The sequence below is a fragment of the Brassica napus genome, chromosome C6 (assembly GCF_020379485.1).
Source record: "Brassica napus cultivar Da-Ae chromosome C6, Da-Ae, whole genome shotgun sequence".
Lineage (NCBI taxonomy): Eukaryota > Viridiplantae > Streptophyta > Magnoliopsida > Brassicales > Brassicaceae > Brassica > Brassica napus.
Genome location: NC_063449.1, coordinates 46,044,661 through 46,060,438, shown reverse-complemented (window position 1 = coordinate 46,060,438; position 15,778 = coordinate 46,044,661). Strand labels below are relative to the sequence as shown.

The 15,778-nt window shown below is 36.9% G+C and overlaps 2 protein-coding genes and 1 long non-coding RNA gene across 3 annotated transcripts; 1 reads left to right on the top strand and 2 right to left on the bottom strand.

The window, feature by feature from the left end:
* Positions 1–3,621: 3,621 nt before the first annotated feature.
* LOC125589155 lies at positions 3,622–12,110 on the bottom strand. The gene is made up of 5 exons (XR_007325332.1): positions 10,752–12,110; positions 10,564–10,668; positions 10,397–10,485; positions 10,189–10,313; positions 3,622–8,270 (listed from the first exon to the last, which is right to left on the bottom strand). It is a non-coding gene; the product is annotated as an uncharacterized LOC125589155 (long non-coding RNA).
* Positions 12,111–13,466, top strand: LOC106406518 (nucleolin 2). The gene is made up of 5 exons (XM_013847201.3): positions 12,111–12,270; positions 12,345–12,485; positions 12,560–12,736; positions 12,819–13,108; positions 13,199–13,466. The coding sequence occupies exons 1-5, from the start codon at positions 12,176–12,178 to the stop codon at positions 13,270–13,272; spliced, it is 777 nt and encodes a 258-aa protein (XP_013702655.2). The 5' UTR covers positions 12,111–12,175; the 3' UTR covers positions 13,273–13,466.
* A 528-nt stretch (positions 13,467–13,994) lies between these two features.
* LOC106406519 (small nuclear ribonucleoprotein SmD3b) lies at positions 13,995–15,366 on the bottom strand. The gene is made up of 5 exons (XM_013847204.3): positions 15,091–15,366; positions 14,657–14,709; positions 14,497–14,563; positions 14,347–14,397; positions 13,995–14,248 (listed from the first exon to the last, which is right to left on the bottom strand). Exons 1-5 carry the CDS (start codon positions 15,247–15,249, stop codon positions 14,195–14,197), a joined length of 384 nt encoding a protein of 127 aa, XP_013702658.2. The 5' UTR covers positions 15,250–15,366; the 3' UTR covers positions 13,995–14,194.
* Positions 15,367–15,778: the final 412 nt, after the last annotated feature.

Genomic DNA, 15,778 nt, shown 5'->3' with positions numbered 1-15,778 from the left:
CATAGGTATCGTTTTCAGTTTTGTTGTGGGTTTAGCTTCGTTCTCATTTAAATATTTTTTGTTTCAGAAAATGGAAGCTATAGACTTGAACAATGATGGTCAGAATGATGTGATGGATGAAGATATAGAGGATCATAAAGTTTTAGAGGATTCAGAGGCTAACAGAGGCACACAACCGAGACAAGTTCAGTCACGCCGTAGAGTCTCTAGGTGCTGGAAGAAGTTTACTATACTTGGAGGAAGGCTGTCTGATGGTTCAACTAAGATCAGATGCAACCTTTGTAGAAGGTTTTACTTCTTGAATCTTCGTAGGAATGGAACCTCAACTCTGACTCGTCATATGAAGGTATGTCCAAAAGCTGTTGGAACACCTAGAAGTAGTGCTAGGAAGGTGGATATGATGGTGTTTCGTGAGATGATAGCTATGGCCATTATAGAGCATGATCTTCCTTACAAGTTTGTAGAGTATAAGAGGATTAGAATGGCTTTTACTTATGCTAATTCTAGTATTGAGTATTGGAGTAGAAACACAGCAACTTTTGATGTGTTGAAGATTTATGAAAGTGAGAAGCAGAAACTTAGGAAAATCTTAAATGATTTTCCTGGAAGGGTTTCTTTGACAACAGATCTCTGGAGGGCTTAATCTTATTGTTCAAGACGGCTTAGCAGTGATTGGAGGAGCTTTGCAGAAAATCAGGGAGAGTGTCAAGTTTGTTAGAGGATCAGAAAGCAGGGAAAGAATGTTTCAAAACTGTGTTGAAACAGTGGGAACCGAGGTCGAGGGTGATGAAGGTCTGGTCTTAGATGTAAGCACACGCTGGAATTCTACTTTCCTTATGCTTTCTAGAGCTATCAAGTTCAAAGCTGCACTAGGTAACTTGGCCGATGTAGAACCGAGTTATGTGAGCTGTCCCTCTTATTCTGAGTGGAGAAGAGTAGAAGTGATATGCGAGTTGTTGAAGCCATTTTTTGAGATTACAAATTTGATTTCGGGTTCCTCATACCCAACATCAAATTTGTATTTCAATGAAATTTGGAAGATTGAGTGTTGATTGAGAGCTCATGCAAACTATTCTGATCCTGTTATTTGTGAAATGGTGAAGTGTATGAAGCTCAAGTTTGAGAAATACTGGGAAGAATACAGCGACATCCTTGCAGTTGCTGCAGTTTTGGATCCAAGACTGAAATTTCACTTCTTAGAATATTGTTTCTCGGTTTTGGATCAGTCTACTTGTAAGAGAAGGTTGGCTAATGTTCGTTCAAAGATCTATAAACTGTTTGGAGCTTACAAGAAAAACCAGAGAATTAGTAGTGCTGCAACAACTTCGCAAGGAGAAATACCCGATGTTCCTACCGGTTATGGGGTAAGTTATGCTCTGTAGTAATTTCTGATAAGTGTTATGAATTTCTGATATCATATAAGTGATGTTTAACCTGTTTTCAGGGCTTCTACGCCTTCTTTTCTCAGAAAGCTGTTGGCAATGGCAAGTCTGCTCTCGACATATATCTAGATGAGCCATTGCTTGACATGGCCGCTTACAAGAAACTGAATGTGTTACATTACTGGAGAGACAACTCAGCTCGGTTCAAAGAGTTGGCAACAATGGCACGAGAGGTTCTGAGTATACCCATAACAACTGTTGCTTCAGAATCATCGTTTAGCATTGGTAGTTGAGTCCTTAACAAGTACAGAAGCTGTCTTCTACCTACTAATGTCCAAGCCTTGGTCTGTACAAGAAATTGGTTAAAAGGGTTTCCTGAAATGGGTTAGTGTTGGTTATAATCTATTCATATATTAAATTGCTTCAGAATCTTCATACTTTTTTTTTGTAGGTGATGAGTCTGTTGAGAAGACAGAAGAGGAGAAAGAAGAAGAGGATAAAGAGAAGGAGAAAGAAGAGAGTGGAGAGTCTATAGACTTGAATTGAGGTATGATTCTACACATTGAAATGTTCTAGCTATTGATCTGAAGATAAATGATTTAGTTTACTCTTGCAAGTTGCAAGTAACTTTTTTGAGTTTGTGGGCTAATGAATCTCATTTTTTGTTTTGTTTTGGATTCAAAAACCAGCATTTTCATTCACTTGCTGCCTCAGCTTGGTTTTAAGGTATCTCTTGGACTCTCTTCTTTGTTATTTATGCTCTCTGCTTTGATTAGGTTAGGCTAATTAACAATGTGTTCTGCTTTGGTCATATTGAAAAGATCGTTTTGAAGTTAGTCTTCTTTGTCCTTAACACTGTGTTCTGATTGCTATATGTCAGCGTTGTTAACACTGTGTTCTAATTGTTATATGTCATAATTGCTATATTTTTTCTCATTAACTTGGGTCAAAATCTTCTCATGTCTGGTTTTTATATCTGCAAAGGTTGAATCTTCTTTTTTGTTTGTTGTTGCAGGCTGCAAATAAGAGAGACAAAGTTACAAAGCTGGAACAAAGTGAATTCATAAACAGTGTTAAAAACTTAAGTCTTTTGAGATTGTTTCAGATTTTCAGATTTTTCAATGTTGTTTAAAGTTTCAAAATTTTACTACTCAATTTTGGATATTTCTATCATATTTCAATGTTGTTTAATATTTAAAGTGAGCTTAAATTGAATTTAAACAGATTTGGACCAATACTTAAATTGCTTATAAATGGGCGGACTTGGGTTGTCCAGTTGGGTAATGGGTGTTATTGGGTGTGGGTGTTGTTGGATGTGGACTAAATATGGGTGTGGGTGTTTTGAGCCCAGAAAAAAAAATACCCAGTTGGACATACCCATTTGGGTGCGGTCCAACCCAACTGACAGGCCTTACCATCCTGTTCCAAGATATTCGGAAAAGCCACAAACAAACTTTCAGTTACAATCATGAGAAATCATCAACACAAGATAATTAAGTTTATCAAAATAGAACACATCACATCAAGGGTAAAAACATATACATTCTTGAAATTTACGAATCAAGACGATCTCCTTCCAGATGTTATCATTGGTGAATCCTAAAGAAGAAGAAAAAAACTATATCTTGATCCATCGATAATGATTCTACATGAAACATATGCACTTATAAATCATAGCTAGTGACTGTGACAAACAAAAGCACGAACTGCATATATATATATATTCACTTGTTACAAAGGCAGAAGGACTAACTAATCAAACTTCAAAACTTATATATATTTTTTTTTTGAAAAATACAGCGTCACAGCATTTTGACTAGCTAATAGTTTTTAATGTGCTCCTTCGTGACTTTTTCAATATAAATGCAATGGAAAATTTGTTAGAAATTAGAATAAGGAATTTCGAATAACTTTTAGTTTTTGTTCGTATAAAAAAGACGCTTGATATAATTTAGTACACCAAACAAAAAGAAAAGCAAAGGAAGAGAGAGAATGGATCAAAGAGAATGTGGTGGGACTATTGCCCAAATGTGTATGTGCTAGGTTTTTCGAGACGTAAGAGCACCTCCAATGGTGTTATCCACCATTGGAGTCCTTAGCATTAATTTAATTTTTTTTTTTGAATAGTTAAGGACTCTAATCAGAAATATTGGTCCAATGGTCTTATCTGGAATCCTTAAAAAAAAAAAAATTTAAACAAGAAAATTTGAAAATGTTATTTTTATTGAAACACAAAAAAAAAACATACAACTATCAAACATTTTCATCATTAAATTTGTTCCAAATATTTTGAATCAAATCAAATTTAAGTTGTTCATGTATATGTTGGTCACGAACTTGGCTACGAATTTCAAGCATAGCACGAAGATTTGAAGGCTTGCGAGCATATGACATATCCACCTCTGAAGTTCTACTCGATTCGCCTTCCTCAAACTCTGATATATCACACTGAGTATATCCATTGCGTTCATTTTCTACGATCATATTGTGCAGTATGATACATGTTCGCATAACCATCCCGATTTGTCTCTTGTCCCACAAAATAGCCGGGTTTTTGATTATTGCAAATCGAGCTTGCAATACTCCAAAAGCACGCTCCACGTCTTTTCGGGTTGACTCTTGTACTTTAGCAAATAACTGTTCTTCTGGACTTTGAGGGTTTGAGATAGATTGGATAAATGTTGACCATCTTGGATATATACCGTCTCTGAGGTAGTAAGGCAATCCATAATGGTGTCCGTTGACCTGGTATTGTACCCTTGGAGCTCTACCTTCGAAAATGTCATCAAAAACAGGAGATCGATCGAGGACGTTAATATGTTTAAGTTAAGGGATTAACTTGTTGTATATTGATGCTTGTTACTTGCTTGTTGCTTCTTGGTTGCATCAACTTGATGCGATCAACTTGGGATTAACTTGCTTCTTGGTTGCGTCAACTTGTTGTATATTGATGCTTGTTAACTTATGGTCTTTTGTGTTTGACAAATTGATGCGATCAACAAGAAGAAGAGAAACTGCATTTCATGATAGTAGTTTGATACATAGATGGTTCAAGTTCAGACATGAAAGGAAAAACATACATACACTAAGTTATAAAGACAACACTTGAAGATATAAAGACAACACCCGTGAACTTCTTGTCTTGGTTCACATCCGCAAGGAAAAACATACATGAACCCGTGAAACTAGTAGACAACCCGTGACCTCTTCTCTTGTACTCTTGACAACCCGTGACCTCGTCTCTTGTACTCCACCTGAAACAAAGCATTTCATATCAGTCAACAGTTCATATCACAACAAAGTAAACAATGCTATCAAAACTATAATGCAAGCAAAAGCTAAACAAACCATCACTCATGACAACAATTAAGACAACAATTTATTTTTGAGAGCTGATTCCATCTCATCGAGGGGCTCCGGCTTTGCAAGCAACCTCTCCAGCAAACTTTGCCTTGAGATTTGCTTTTTCATCTCCATAAGTCCTTCTAGCTGCGAGAACTCCTCATCTTTTCTAGTTTTTTGCCTCTTACCCGCGGCCTTAGCAGCCTTGACACCAACTGGTCTATCTTCTGGCTCTGGCACAGGCACTTCAGGAGCCTTCCGCTTATCCTTGTCCTTCTCCATATAAGTGGAGCACCACTTAACATCATGCCTAAGCTCCCTCCACGCGTGTTCTAAGGTGAACTTCATGTTCTGGTCGCTGTTGAAGATATCCAAGGCTGCCTTCATGACGTCGTTTTCACTTTGCCCGATTTTTGATGTGAACTTCATGTTCTGGTCGCTGTTAAAACCAAACTTTTAAAGAAAACCCTAATTCGATTTGAACAATTTGGGTTTTCTCAATCCCCAACCTCTAATCGCCTCGACAACATCAAACCATCACCAACAGAAGAAGAAAATAGAAACCCCCGACGAAAACCCTAATTCGATTGAAATCCCCAAAATAATTTCAAACCCTAAATCGGTTTAACGCCATAATCGAACCCTTTAAACCGATGAAATTGATAAGAAACAACCACTGAACGAAATCAAAAAGAAGGAGAGGTCGGATTACCTTCCAAAAGGCCGGTCGTGACTCGCCTCTCTATCGCCTCTTTGTCGCGTCTCGGGTTTTTTTTTTCTTGCCTCGACAAAGTGAAAGACGATGCGTCTTTCTTTCTCTTCCCACACGAAACATCATCGCCCTCTCAGCCAATCAGAGCCTGCCAGCGCATTATGGACCCGAGCGGACTAATCCTTAACTTAGGATTAATCCTTAGCTTTAGGGGTTATTTTAATAGTTTTTTAATCGGCGAATGGAAGAGATTATGGCTAAGGACCCCCTTAAATCATGCGTTGGACGTGCTCTAAGTAGCCTTGCGTTCCTTGGATATGTCTGGTCAACTAAAGATCAACGTCACCTTCCAAGTTCTTGTGGATATGAGGCGGCGTCACGTAGTTGTGCAAGTAGCCCAACGCCTTCCGACAGATCTCCACTCTCTGTCTCCATGTCAGAGCCTTCTTCTTGTTCGACGAGTGAAGCCAGTCTCTCTCTGACCGATCCGTTCTTCGAGAGACGGATGATGTTGGAATGGTTCAGCTTCTTCAAGAGACTGATCTCAGAGGAAGAGACGTCTCCTTTGATCACCTTGCGTTGTCGCCGTTGATCTTGTTCGAAGCTCGTGGAACCTGTAAAGGCCACCGCCGGAGCAGGAGCAGGTGGTCGGGATGACGACTAAGCGACGGGTGGGGATTGTGGCGGTTTAGGGAGGTGAGGTTGTTGATGGACTGAATCTCTGTGGCGGAGGCGTTGAGGAGTCTTGCGATGGAGCTGGCCGTGTTGTACGGTGGTAGAGACCAGAAAGTGAGGTAGTAGGAGGCGCGCGGCATGAGCGTGGGCCGTTACAGGAAAAAAAAAAGACATTCAAATTTACATTACAGAAAATAACCGACTCCAGAACAATATCGGATAATACCAAACCCGAAAACCCGGTACTTTTTACTATTGCAATTGGTTTGATGGTGATTCAGTCGATATAAGATCATTACGGGTTTCTGAACCACTATCGTGAGAAAGAAGGAAGACGAGTGATCAGGGCTTCTATAATCTCAACTGTGAGGTTTTTGATTCTGATACTTACGCGTGGAAGCGATTGGATTATTTAGAACTACGTACCAAGTGGCGAGTTTTTTCGGAAAACCACAATCATTGTACGGTTTCTGGCATTGGTTAGCTGGGAAAAATAATGTGAGATTCAGTTATGTATGCAAAACCGAAACTTGGTCTTTCTTTCCATTGCCAGTAAGTTGTAATAAGCGACGGTTCTTCTCTAGATTTGATCAGCTAAGAAGTAAAGTTAGCTCTACTTTGTTCGAATTTCGAGAGGAGGATATGAGTTACAACAGTTCAAGAAAAATCGTGTGGGCTAATGAAAAGATGTGCAGCTCACAGGGATAATACATACATATGCAAAACCTCTCTTGTTCCTGAGTAACGACGTCGTATTAGTGGCAGCTTTTGTTCGCCTTGGTGTCTACAACACGAATAGCAACAAGTTTCAATATTTGCATAAGACGACACAAGAATGCTTGCCTATTTTCCTAGAGATGTTTGTTTTCCCTTTTTTATACCAATTCTACATATTTTCCTTAATGTTTTTTTAAAAGAACTTTTTCACCAGGGTTAAAACAAAAAAACTTTTCCCTCTCTCCTCTCTGCAAGTATCAGTACAGTACAAGTACAAGATAAAGCTGTTTCTTTTTTCTCATTTTTTTTTAATCAAAAACATAAAATAAATTTTAAATTATTCAAAACGAAATGGTCATGAGACAATTCGAGGGATATGAGTTTCACACTGACAAAGAAACCAAAACTACAATTTTTTTTTAAAAAAAGTTCATGAGCTTTGTCCTGTTGTGTGGTAACCAAAGACAACAAAACCCTAACAGTACACAACACCCTCTCTTGACTCTCACAATATATATATAGGGGTCTCTGTCACTTCATATCTCTCTGATTCTCCTCAAATACAGAAAAACCCTACAAGCTTTGTGTTTCTGTCACTTCGTATCTTCTCCGATTCTCCTCAAAGACAGAAAAAACCCTACAAGCTTTGTGTTTCTGTCACTTCATATCTTCTCCGATTCTCCTCAAACACATCTCTTACACACTTCGGGTCGCTGTTTCTTCATCTTCTTGGTGGGTTTTTTTTCTTCTTTTGTTTTTCTTTTCGCCTCTACTCCCTTTAATTAAAAGCTTCGTGTTTGTTGTTGCAGGTTTGAAGGTTAAACTCTATTCTTAAGGTCGGTTTTTGTCTTTTATCTAAGTTCATGCTTTAGTCTCTCTCTCTAGCTTTATAGTTCTTGTATAAAGCTTAAATCTCTATTTTGTTAATTTGTTGCTTTCGTCTACCTTTAATGTTTATATTTTCATTTCAAAAAAAAAAAAGCTGATATTAATGTGTCTTTAAAAAAACTCGTTGGGTTTAACTGGGCCAAGAATAAACAATACCTCGATATTCGTCGATGTGGTGTACAACAATACATACAGCTCTGTAACGTCGCTCTCCAAGAACATGATTTTCTGGAGTTGAACTCTGTAGGTCGAATTGTCGCAGAGGAACAAGATTCTCCAATACTGTCCCATTGACCAGGAATGGGATAGCTGTTTGCAACGACCTCACGGACCCATTCCATGGCCTCAGCATTTGTGCTCCAAAAAGTGAACTCCCTACTTTGTTAATCAAATACTGAATCGACAGGCTTGCATTGATATTTAGTTGTCCACGAAGTTTGAGCAGTGCTGCTAGCTGTCTTGTTAGGCTGATGGCCCAGCACACCTGTTTTTGGCGTTGATTGAGAACCTCTTCCATGATCCCCATATCACGATAGGTTACTCGGTCACTCATACTGCAAGAGGAAATGATAACATCAATTAATAACCATTTCAGTTTTTTTTTTCAAATGAAAATATAAACATTAAAGGCAGACGAAAGCAACAAATTAACAAAATAGAGATTTAAGCTTTATACAAGAACTATAAAGCTAGAGAGAGAGACTAAAGCATGAACTTAGATAAAAGACAAAAACCAACCTTAAGAGTAGAGTTTAACCTTCAAACCTACAACAACAAACACGAAGCTTTTAATTAAAGGGAGTAGAGACGAAAAGAAAAACAAAAGAAGAAACAAAAGAAAAAAAACCCACCAAGAAGATGAAGAAACGGCGACCCTAATTATGTAAGAGATGTGTTTGAGGAGAATCAGAGAAGATATGAAGTGACAGAAACACAAAGCTTGTAGGGTTTTTTCTGTCTTCGAGGAGAATCAGAGAAGATACGAAGTGACAGAAACACAAAGCTTGTAGGGTTTTTCTGTATTTGAGGAGAATCGGAGAAGATATGAAGTGACAGAGACCCCTAGTGAGAGTCAAGAGAGGGTGTTGCGTACTGTTAGGGTTTTGTTGTATTTGGTTACCACACAACAGGACAAAGCTCATGAACCTTTTTTTAAAAAAAAATTGTATTTTTGGTTTTTTTGTCAGTGTGAAACTCATATCCCTTGAATTGCCTCATGACCATTTCGTTTTGAATAATTTAAAATTTTATTTTATGTTTTTGATTAAAAAAAGTGAGAAAAAAAACAGCTTTATCTTGTACTGTACTGATACCTGCAGAGAGGAGAGAGGGAAAATTTTTTTGTTTTAACCCTGGTGAAAAAGTTCTTTTAAACTTGGTGAAAAAGTTTTTTATAAAAACATTTTCCTTTAAAAAAACATTAGGGAAAATATTTAGAATTGGAATAAAAAAGGGGAAACAAACATCTCTAGGAAAATAGGCAAGATTCTACATATTTTCCCTAATGTTTTTTTAAAAGAACTTTTTCACCAAGGTTAAAAGAACTTTTTCACCAAGGTTAAAACAAAAAAACTCTTCCCTCCCTCCTCCCTGCAGGTATTAGTACAGTAGTACAAGATAAAGCTGTTTCTTTTTTCTCATTTTTTTAATCAAAAACATAAAATAAAATTTTAAATTATTCAAAAGGTCATGAAGCAATTCGAGAAACACTGACAAAGAAACCAAAAATACAATTTTTTTTTAAAAAAAAGTTCATGAGCTTTGTCATGTTGTGTGGTAACCAAAGACAACAAAACCCTAACAGTACACAACACCCTCTCTTGACTCTCACAATATATACATAGGGGTCTCTGTCACTTCATATTTTCTCTGATTCTCCTCAAATACAGAAAAACCCTACAAGCTTTGTGTTTCTGTCACTTCGTATCTTCTCTGATTCTCCTCAAAGACAGAAAAAACCCTACAAGCTTTGTGTTTCTGTCACTTCATATCTTCTTCGATTCTCCTCAAACACATCTCTTACACACTTAGGATTGTCGTTTCTTCATCTTCTTGGTGGGTTTTTTTTTCTTTTGTTTCTTCTTTGTTTTTCTTTTCGTCTCTACTCCCTTTAATTAAAAGCTTCGTGTTTGTTGTTGCAGGTTTGAAGGTTAATCTCTACTCTTAAGGTCGGTTTTTGTCTTTTATCTAAGTTCATGCTTTAGTCTCTCTCTTTCTCTAGCTTTAAAGTTCTTGTATAAAGCTTAAAACTCACCCGTAGGACGGACCAACTCATAGTATATATAACTAGGGGCTGTTCAGTCCTACAGAAGGAAAATTATAATGAAAATTTTATTTTATATAAATATATATAATAAATATATGAAACATTTAAAAAAGTCTGTGTCAATTGAAAAATGATATTACAAACAAACTAATAATAAATATAATTCTGAGACGTTTAATGGGAAGTTGGAGATTATTGTTACTGACCTCTACTTCTACAATCTCTCTGATGGCTCCTTCTAGTTCTTTCTCAACCAGAGATTCCGCTTCAGCCAAAGCTCTCTCTCTCTCTCTCTCTCTCTCTGAGTCGTTTCTTGAATCACCATTGATCTCTGCGTACCAGAAAACAAAAAATGGCTGTTGGCATGAGAAAGAAAGAGACTACAGTTATGTTATTAGCTATATTCCTTGGTACCTTGTCGATTTGAGACGGAGCGTAATGAAGCATCATATCTCGTACTCTACTAAGCTGAGCTTGATGATGAAGAATGATAGAAGCTCAATCTGAAACATACATATTCCACGTGTCACAACTCGTGATAATGAATTATATTCAAGATATGATCAAAGAAGTTATAATACAAAATCTCTTGGTCAGATTGTGCAGCTTTGAGAAACCTCCTCATGAACACGTATGGAGTTGGCAAACAGAAATTGAATCGCAAAGTAATTCGCCATTAACTTCTCCTGCAAGTAACACAAACCCCATCAACACAATGATCCATCTTAAAGTATGTTGAGAGAAACCATTGTTATGATCATTTATTTACCATGTCAAGAACTTCTCTCACAGTGTAAACCTTGTCTGAGACCAAGATGAGATCATTAACAGCAGGAACTGAGATTTCTTCGTACTTGGATACCATGATCACTAACAACTATGGGTGCAATGAAAGTTATAATTCCTTAACAAGAAACAGAGAAAGAGAGTTGAGACTAAGAGAGAAAGTAACTTGGAAGAAAATGAATTCCCTTAGATTATAATTATTCATAACAGGGTTACATATATTTATACTACAGAAAGTGGAACCTCTAATTTGAAATACTAAACATGCAGAGGAGGAGCCTCTAATACTGAACATGCAGAGGTCTTCGATTCCCGGAGCATCTATTTAATTCTTCTCCAACAGCTATATCAGAATATTCTTTATATCTCTTGTCAATAAACAAATGTTTTGGAAATTTAAAGCAACTAATTCAATATTGGTCATGTCATCAGTGCTCAGGGTACTTGGGCATGGAACAGGAGGAAGGGGAGGCGCGCCACCTGTGAGGAGATAGCTCTTCGGCTATGAGACAATTCTATTCAGCATCCAGGGGAAGCAGCCATCTTCGGCTTTGTCGTTCATGCATCTTATGGCACATTTAAGTAAAATCTCGGACAAGAAGACAACCAGAGAGAGGAGAAAGGAACAAGTTCTGTATTTTGTTGGTTACTATTGAACATCAAGTCTTAGTGATTTTAACTTTCTATATAAAATAAATTCACTAAGAGCAATTTTATTGCTTAAGTTACTAATCGGACAAAACACGGTTAAGAATAAATGGAGAATATACAAATTGCTAGAGATAAAACATTCAACATATGTAGCTGTAATTAAAATGAAGTAATCGGTAGTTCATGGTTTGGTCGACATGGTCCAACCACGACCGCGACCGGAAGCACGGCCAGAAAAGCTAGGTGGCATGTATATCATCATTCTTCTCGCTCCACCTTTTCTTTTTGCTTGATACGTCTCCTCTGCACCATTTATATATAAACTAATTAATCATACATATGTTTGTAATATCATTTTTCTATTGACACATACTTTTTTTAAATTGTTTCATATATTAATATATATATTTATTATATATATTTATATAAAATAATTTTCATTATAATTTTCCAGACAACCACTAGTTATATATATTTTCAAAGACAAGATTAAAATTGATAAATATTTTTTTTTAAACCTAAATGGGCAGAGATATATTTTTAAAATTTTTTTTAAAAAAATTGAAATATAAATTTCGAGTTTTTTTTTTCCAATCGGTCCTAATCCACAATCAAAACCTAAATGGGCTAAGACCAAAAGGCCCAATTTTATTTTCCGGGGGCGTCCAAAGCTGTAGTTGACATGTGTGTGTATAAATAAATGTCTTCCAAAATATCATAAAGCGGGAGCTTAGGGTTATTGCCTCTTCTTCCACCATGGACGAGTATGGTAGCGTGAGATCCACCTACAAAGGGTTCGAGAGTGAGGCTGCTATGAAGGAAACTCTCGACAAGTACGGAAGCAAGCCCCGGTAATTAATTCTTTTATTTATTCTTGATTCTTCTTTTTTTGTGTAATTGTTAATTGTTGGTATGGAATTTTCAGAGCTATTATTTCTGTGGAGGGATACGACACTTGTCTGCCTGAGGAAGATATCAAGAGTGAATTGACTAATCACTTCAATTCATGTGGCGAAGTCTTTAATGTTATTGTTCGCAAAGACCTTCAGAGCCCTAATCTCGACAGGTTTGTGTCTCTTTTATATATATTTTTGTTGTGAAGCCTAAACTAAAAAACAGTGTTTTGTTTTGTTTTAACAGACGTGCTTTGGTTATTCTTCTTGGAGATGGCGCAGAAGAGAAGGCCTTGGAACTTAATGGAACTGACATTGGTGGATGGAATGCTCTTGTTAAAGTTGAACCGGAGGAGGTAGAAGACGAGGAGGCAGAACTTTATGAATCCTCTCTGGCTGACGAACTATATAATGACCGCAGATTGTAAGTTGATTGCCCTTTTTTTTTTAAAAAAAAATTATATTTGTATAGTTTGTTGATAACATATATGCAAAATTGACTGCAGTTGGTTTGGCGTTACCGTTAGGGGATATAACACTTTCCTCCCTGCAGATGAAGTCGAGAGCGCTTTGATAAAACATTTCTCTTCTTGTGGAAAGATCACCCATGTTTTTGTCTCTACTCTCGATAAGAAGACTAATATCTATTTTTACCAACAAGAAGGAGAAGCTAAGGCGCTGGATCTTGATGGAAGTGTTGTGAGAGGATTCAAAATAGCTGTTACGGGCTTAGCTACAATCTTTAGTAACCGTCCCCCTCCCTCCGGTGAAATTTGTTTCGGCTACTGTGACCCAGGTACTTTGAAAAATTTCTTGTTTCTAATTGTTTCTTCTATAAGGTAAAAACTTCTCTCATGAATTCTTGTGTTTATTGTGTTGTATGTAGCTCATATGATTGAGTTTGCCGGCGTGATCCACGACAAGGTCGCTGCTTTTAAGAAGCAGAGGATGTCTGTCTAGAAATCTCTCTCAAGAAGCTCTCTATCTTTGGTGTTTATTAATTAATAAATCGTGTGAGATTATTACAATGCAACACCTTGGGGCTTTCTTACTTATGTTTATTGTCAGAGCTCATTATATTATGTATCATGAGCCGTTTTTGTGTGTCTGGATGATAAACCTACTCTTAATAATTATTATCTTTACTTTTATTATTAGCTGCTCTCTACGAATTCGATTTGGTTAGGTAGACAGAAGCACTGAGACTCGCAATTAAAATATTTTTAGTGTTGGATTTAAAAAAAAATTGTAATGTTTTCTTATGTGTGTATAGTTTGCTTTACATCTTGTTTGGTTTTTAAACAGACTTGGAAAAGCATTCATATATCAAACTGACCAACCACTTTTGGCACCTCCTTCAAGCTTAGTTATGTTCTTACGCTTTATCTTTGCCTAAAAGAAAGATTACAAAGAATCCTAGGAAGAGAACACAAATTGTTTGCAACTGGGTTTTATGTGTGTGATTAATTTATATAAATGGTGAAGAGGAGACGTATCAAGCAAAAGCAACAGGCACACCAAGAAAACGTGGAGGGAGAAGAACGATGATGATGGGAACGCCAGTTGATAGTTCTGGCTGGGTAGACAGAAGCCATTCAGATCATGGTAGTGGTCCATGAACTACCGATTGCATCATTTTACAACTATGCTGAATGTTTTTTTTTTATCTCCTACAACTTATGTTTCTCCCTTTGATCTTGACCATTAAGTAATAAAATCGTTCTTAGTGGCATGGTGTTTTATAGTAACTCACAAAATACGGAACTAGTTTCTTTCTCTCAGGGTCTTCTTGTCGGAAATTTTACTTAAATGTGTACCATAAGATGCATAAACGAAAAGCTGAAGATGGCTGCTGAATAGAATTGTCTCATAGCCGAAGAGCTTATCTCCTCAGAGGTGGTGCGCCTCCCCTTCCTCCTGTCCCACGCCCAGTACCCTGAGCATTGATGACACGACCAATATTGAATCAGTTGTGTTTTTTTTTTAAATGTAAATGAGAAACAGAAAGGACTTAAGAGAGGGAAAACAACTTACTCTGCCTCGCATTGCAGGTCTACCTCTGCCTACACCTATTGAGCTCTTTCCCTGCATTAATCAAGTAGACAAGACGTTGTTACCTTGAAACATACATGGATTTGATGGATTATCTCTCGTAATATTATGTATCGTGTTCAAGAGTTATACCTTGATTTTAGCATTTACTCGGTTGAACATTGGAGCATTCTTCAGCATGTCTGGTATCACTATAAACCTGTCAAGATGTCACTTATAAAAGTCAGCTAAGTTGACAATGAATGCTCAAACAAAGTAGAATAACTAGAAAACAAAAGAGTTTATACAGCACCTGACTTTGCTGCCTCTGATGAAGACATGCTCAAGCTGTGATACCTTACCATCCTGTTCCAAAGGATCCACAAACAAAACTTCAGTATACTAACAATCATCAACAGAAGATACTAACTTCATCCGAAATAGAACATATCACTTCAAGATAAAAAAAAAAAAACATATAGAATCTTGAAACTCACGACCATTGGTGAATTCTAAACAAAGACAAGAACTCAATCTTAGAGTCATCAATCATGATTGAGATAGACTTATAAGACCACACGTTCTTTGACAAATCACCTAACGGATCACTGCTTAAGCTAATCAAAGGCGACAGTTTCACCACCATTCTAGAACTAATCTCAACAACAATCCCACAAAGAAGCTAAATTTCAATTTCTCACAAATCCACAGGGTCTAAATCAGCGAAAGTAGAGAAGAGATTACTACCTTGGCGGTATAGGTGATGTCCTCGAGCTGGCAGTTCCAGTTATCCTCACACTCGAGCAGGTTTCCTCTGTACAGCTCGCCGCTCTTCAGCTCCACCGTCACTGTATGACCCGACGACTCGTGAAGAAGCTTCACTGGTATCCCCAAGCTTCGGCTCATCTCTTCTCTTCTCGGTTTTTCGAAAGAGCTCTGCGATTCGCAAAAAAAAACCCTAATTTGAACCCTTCGTCGCCTTTCTGTTTCACTGCAGCAGCCTAGAAGAAGAGGTGATTTGCTTACTTCGTTGTTGTTAAATCTACTTATTTTATGGGCTCAAACTATAAAGTTTGTATCGGCCCAGTGATTGATAAGGCCCATTAATTGAATGTGCTTCTTTTTTTTTTGGTCGGCGAATGGTTACATCTCTTATTATTATTACTAGGTGATTTTCCCGTGCTCATGCACGGATATAAATATTTTTAAAATAAATATGTTATAATAATTGAGTGCTACTTACTTTTAATTTTAAATTAATTTATAATTTATATGCATCATTTATATTAATAATATTATGTTACTTTAATTATACATATAATTTTATATATGTTATATCTAATCGATTTTGTTTTTTTCATTCGATTTAGTTATCATTCGGATAAATTGGATTGCATCTATGAATTCAACCGTAATATTTGTATTCCATATATTA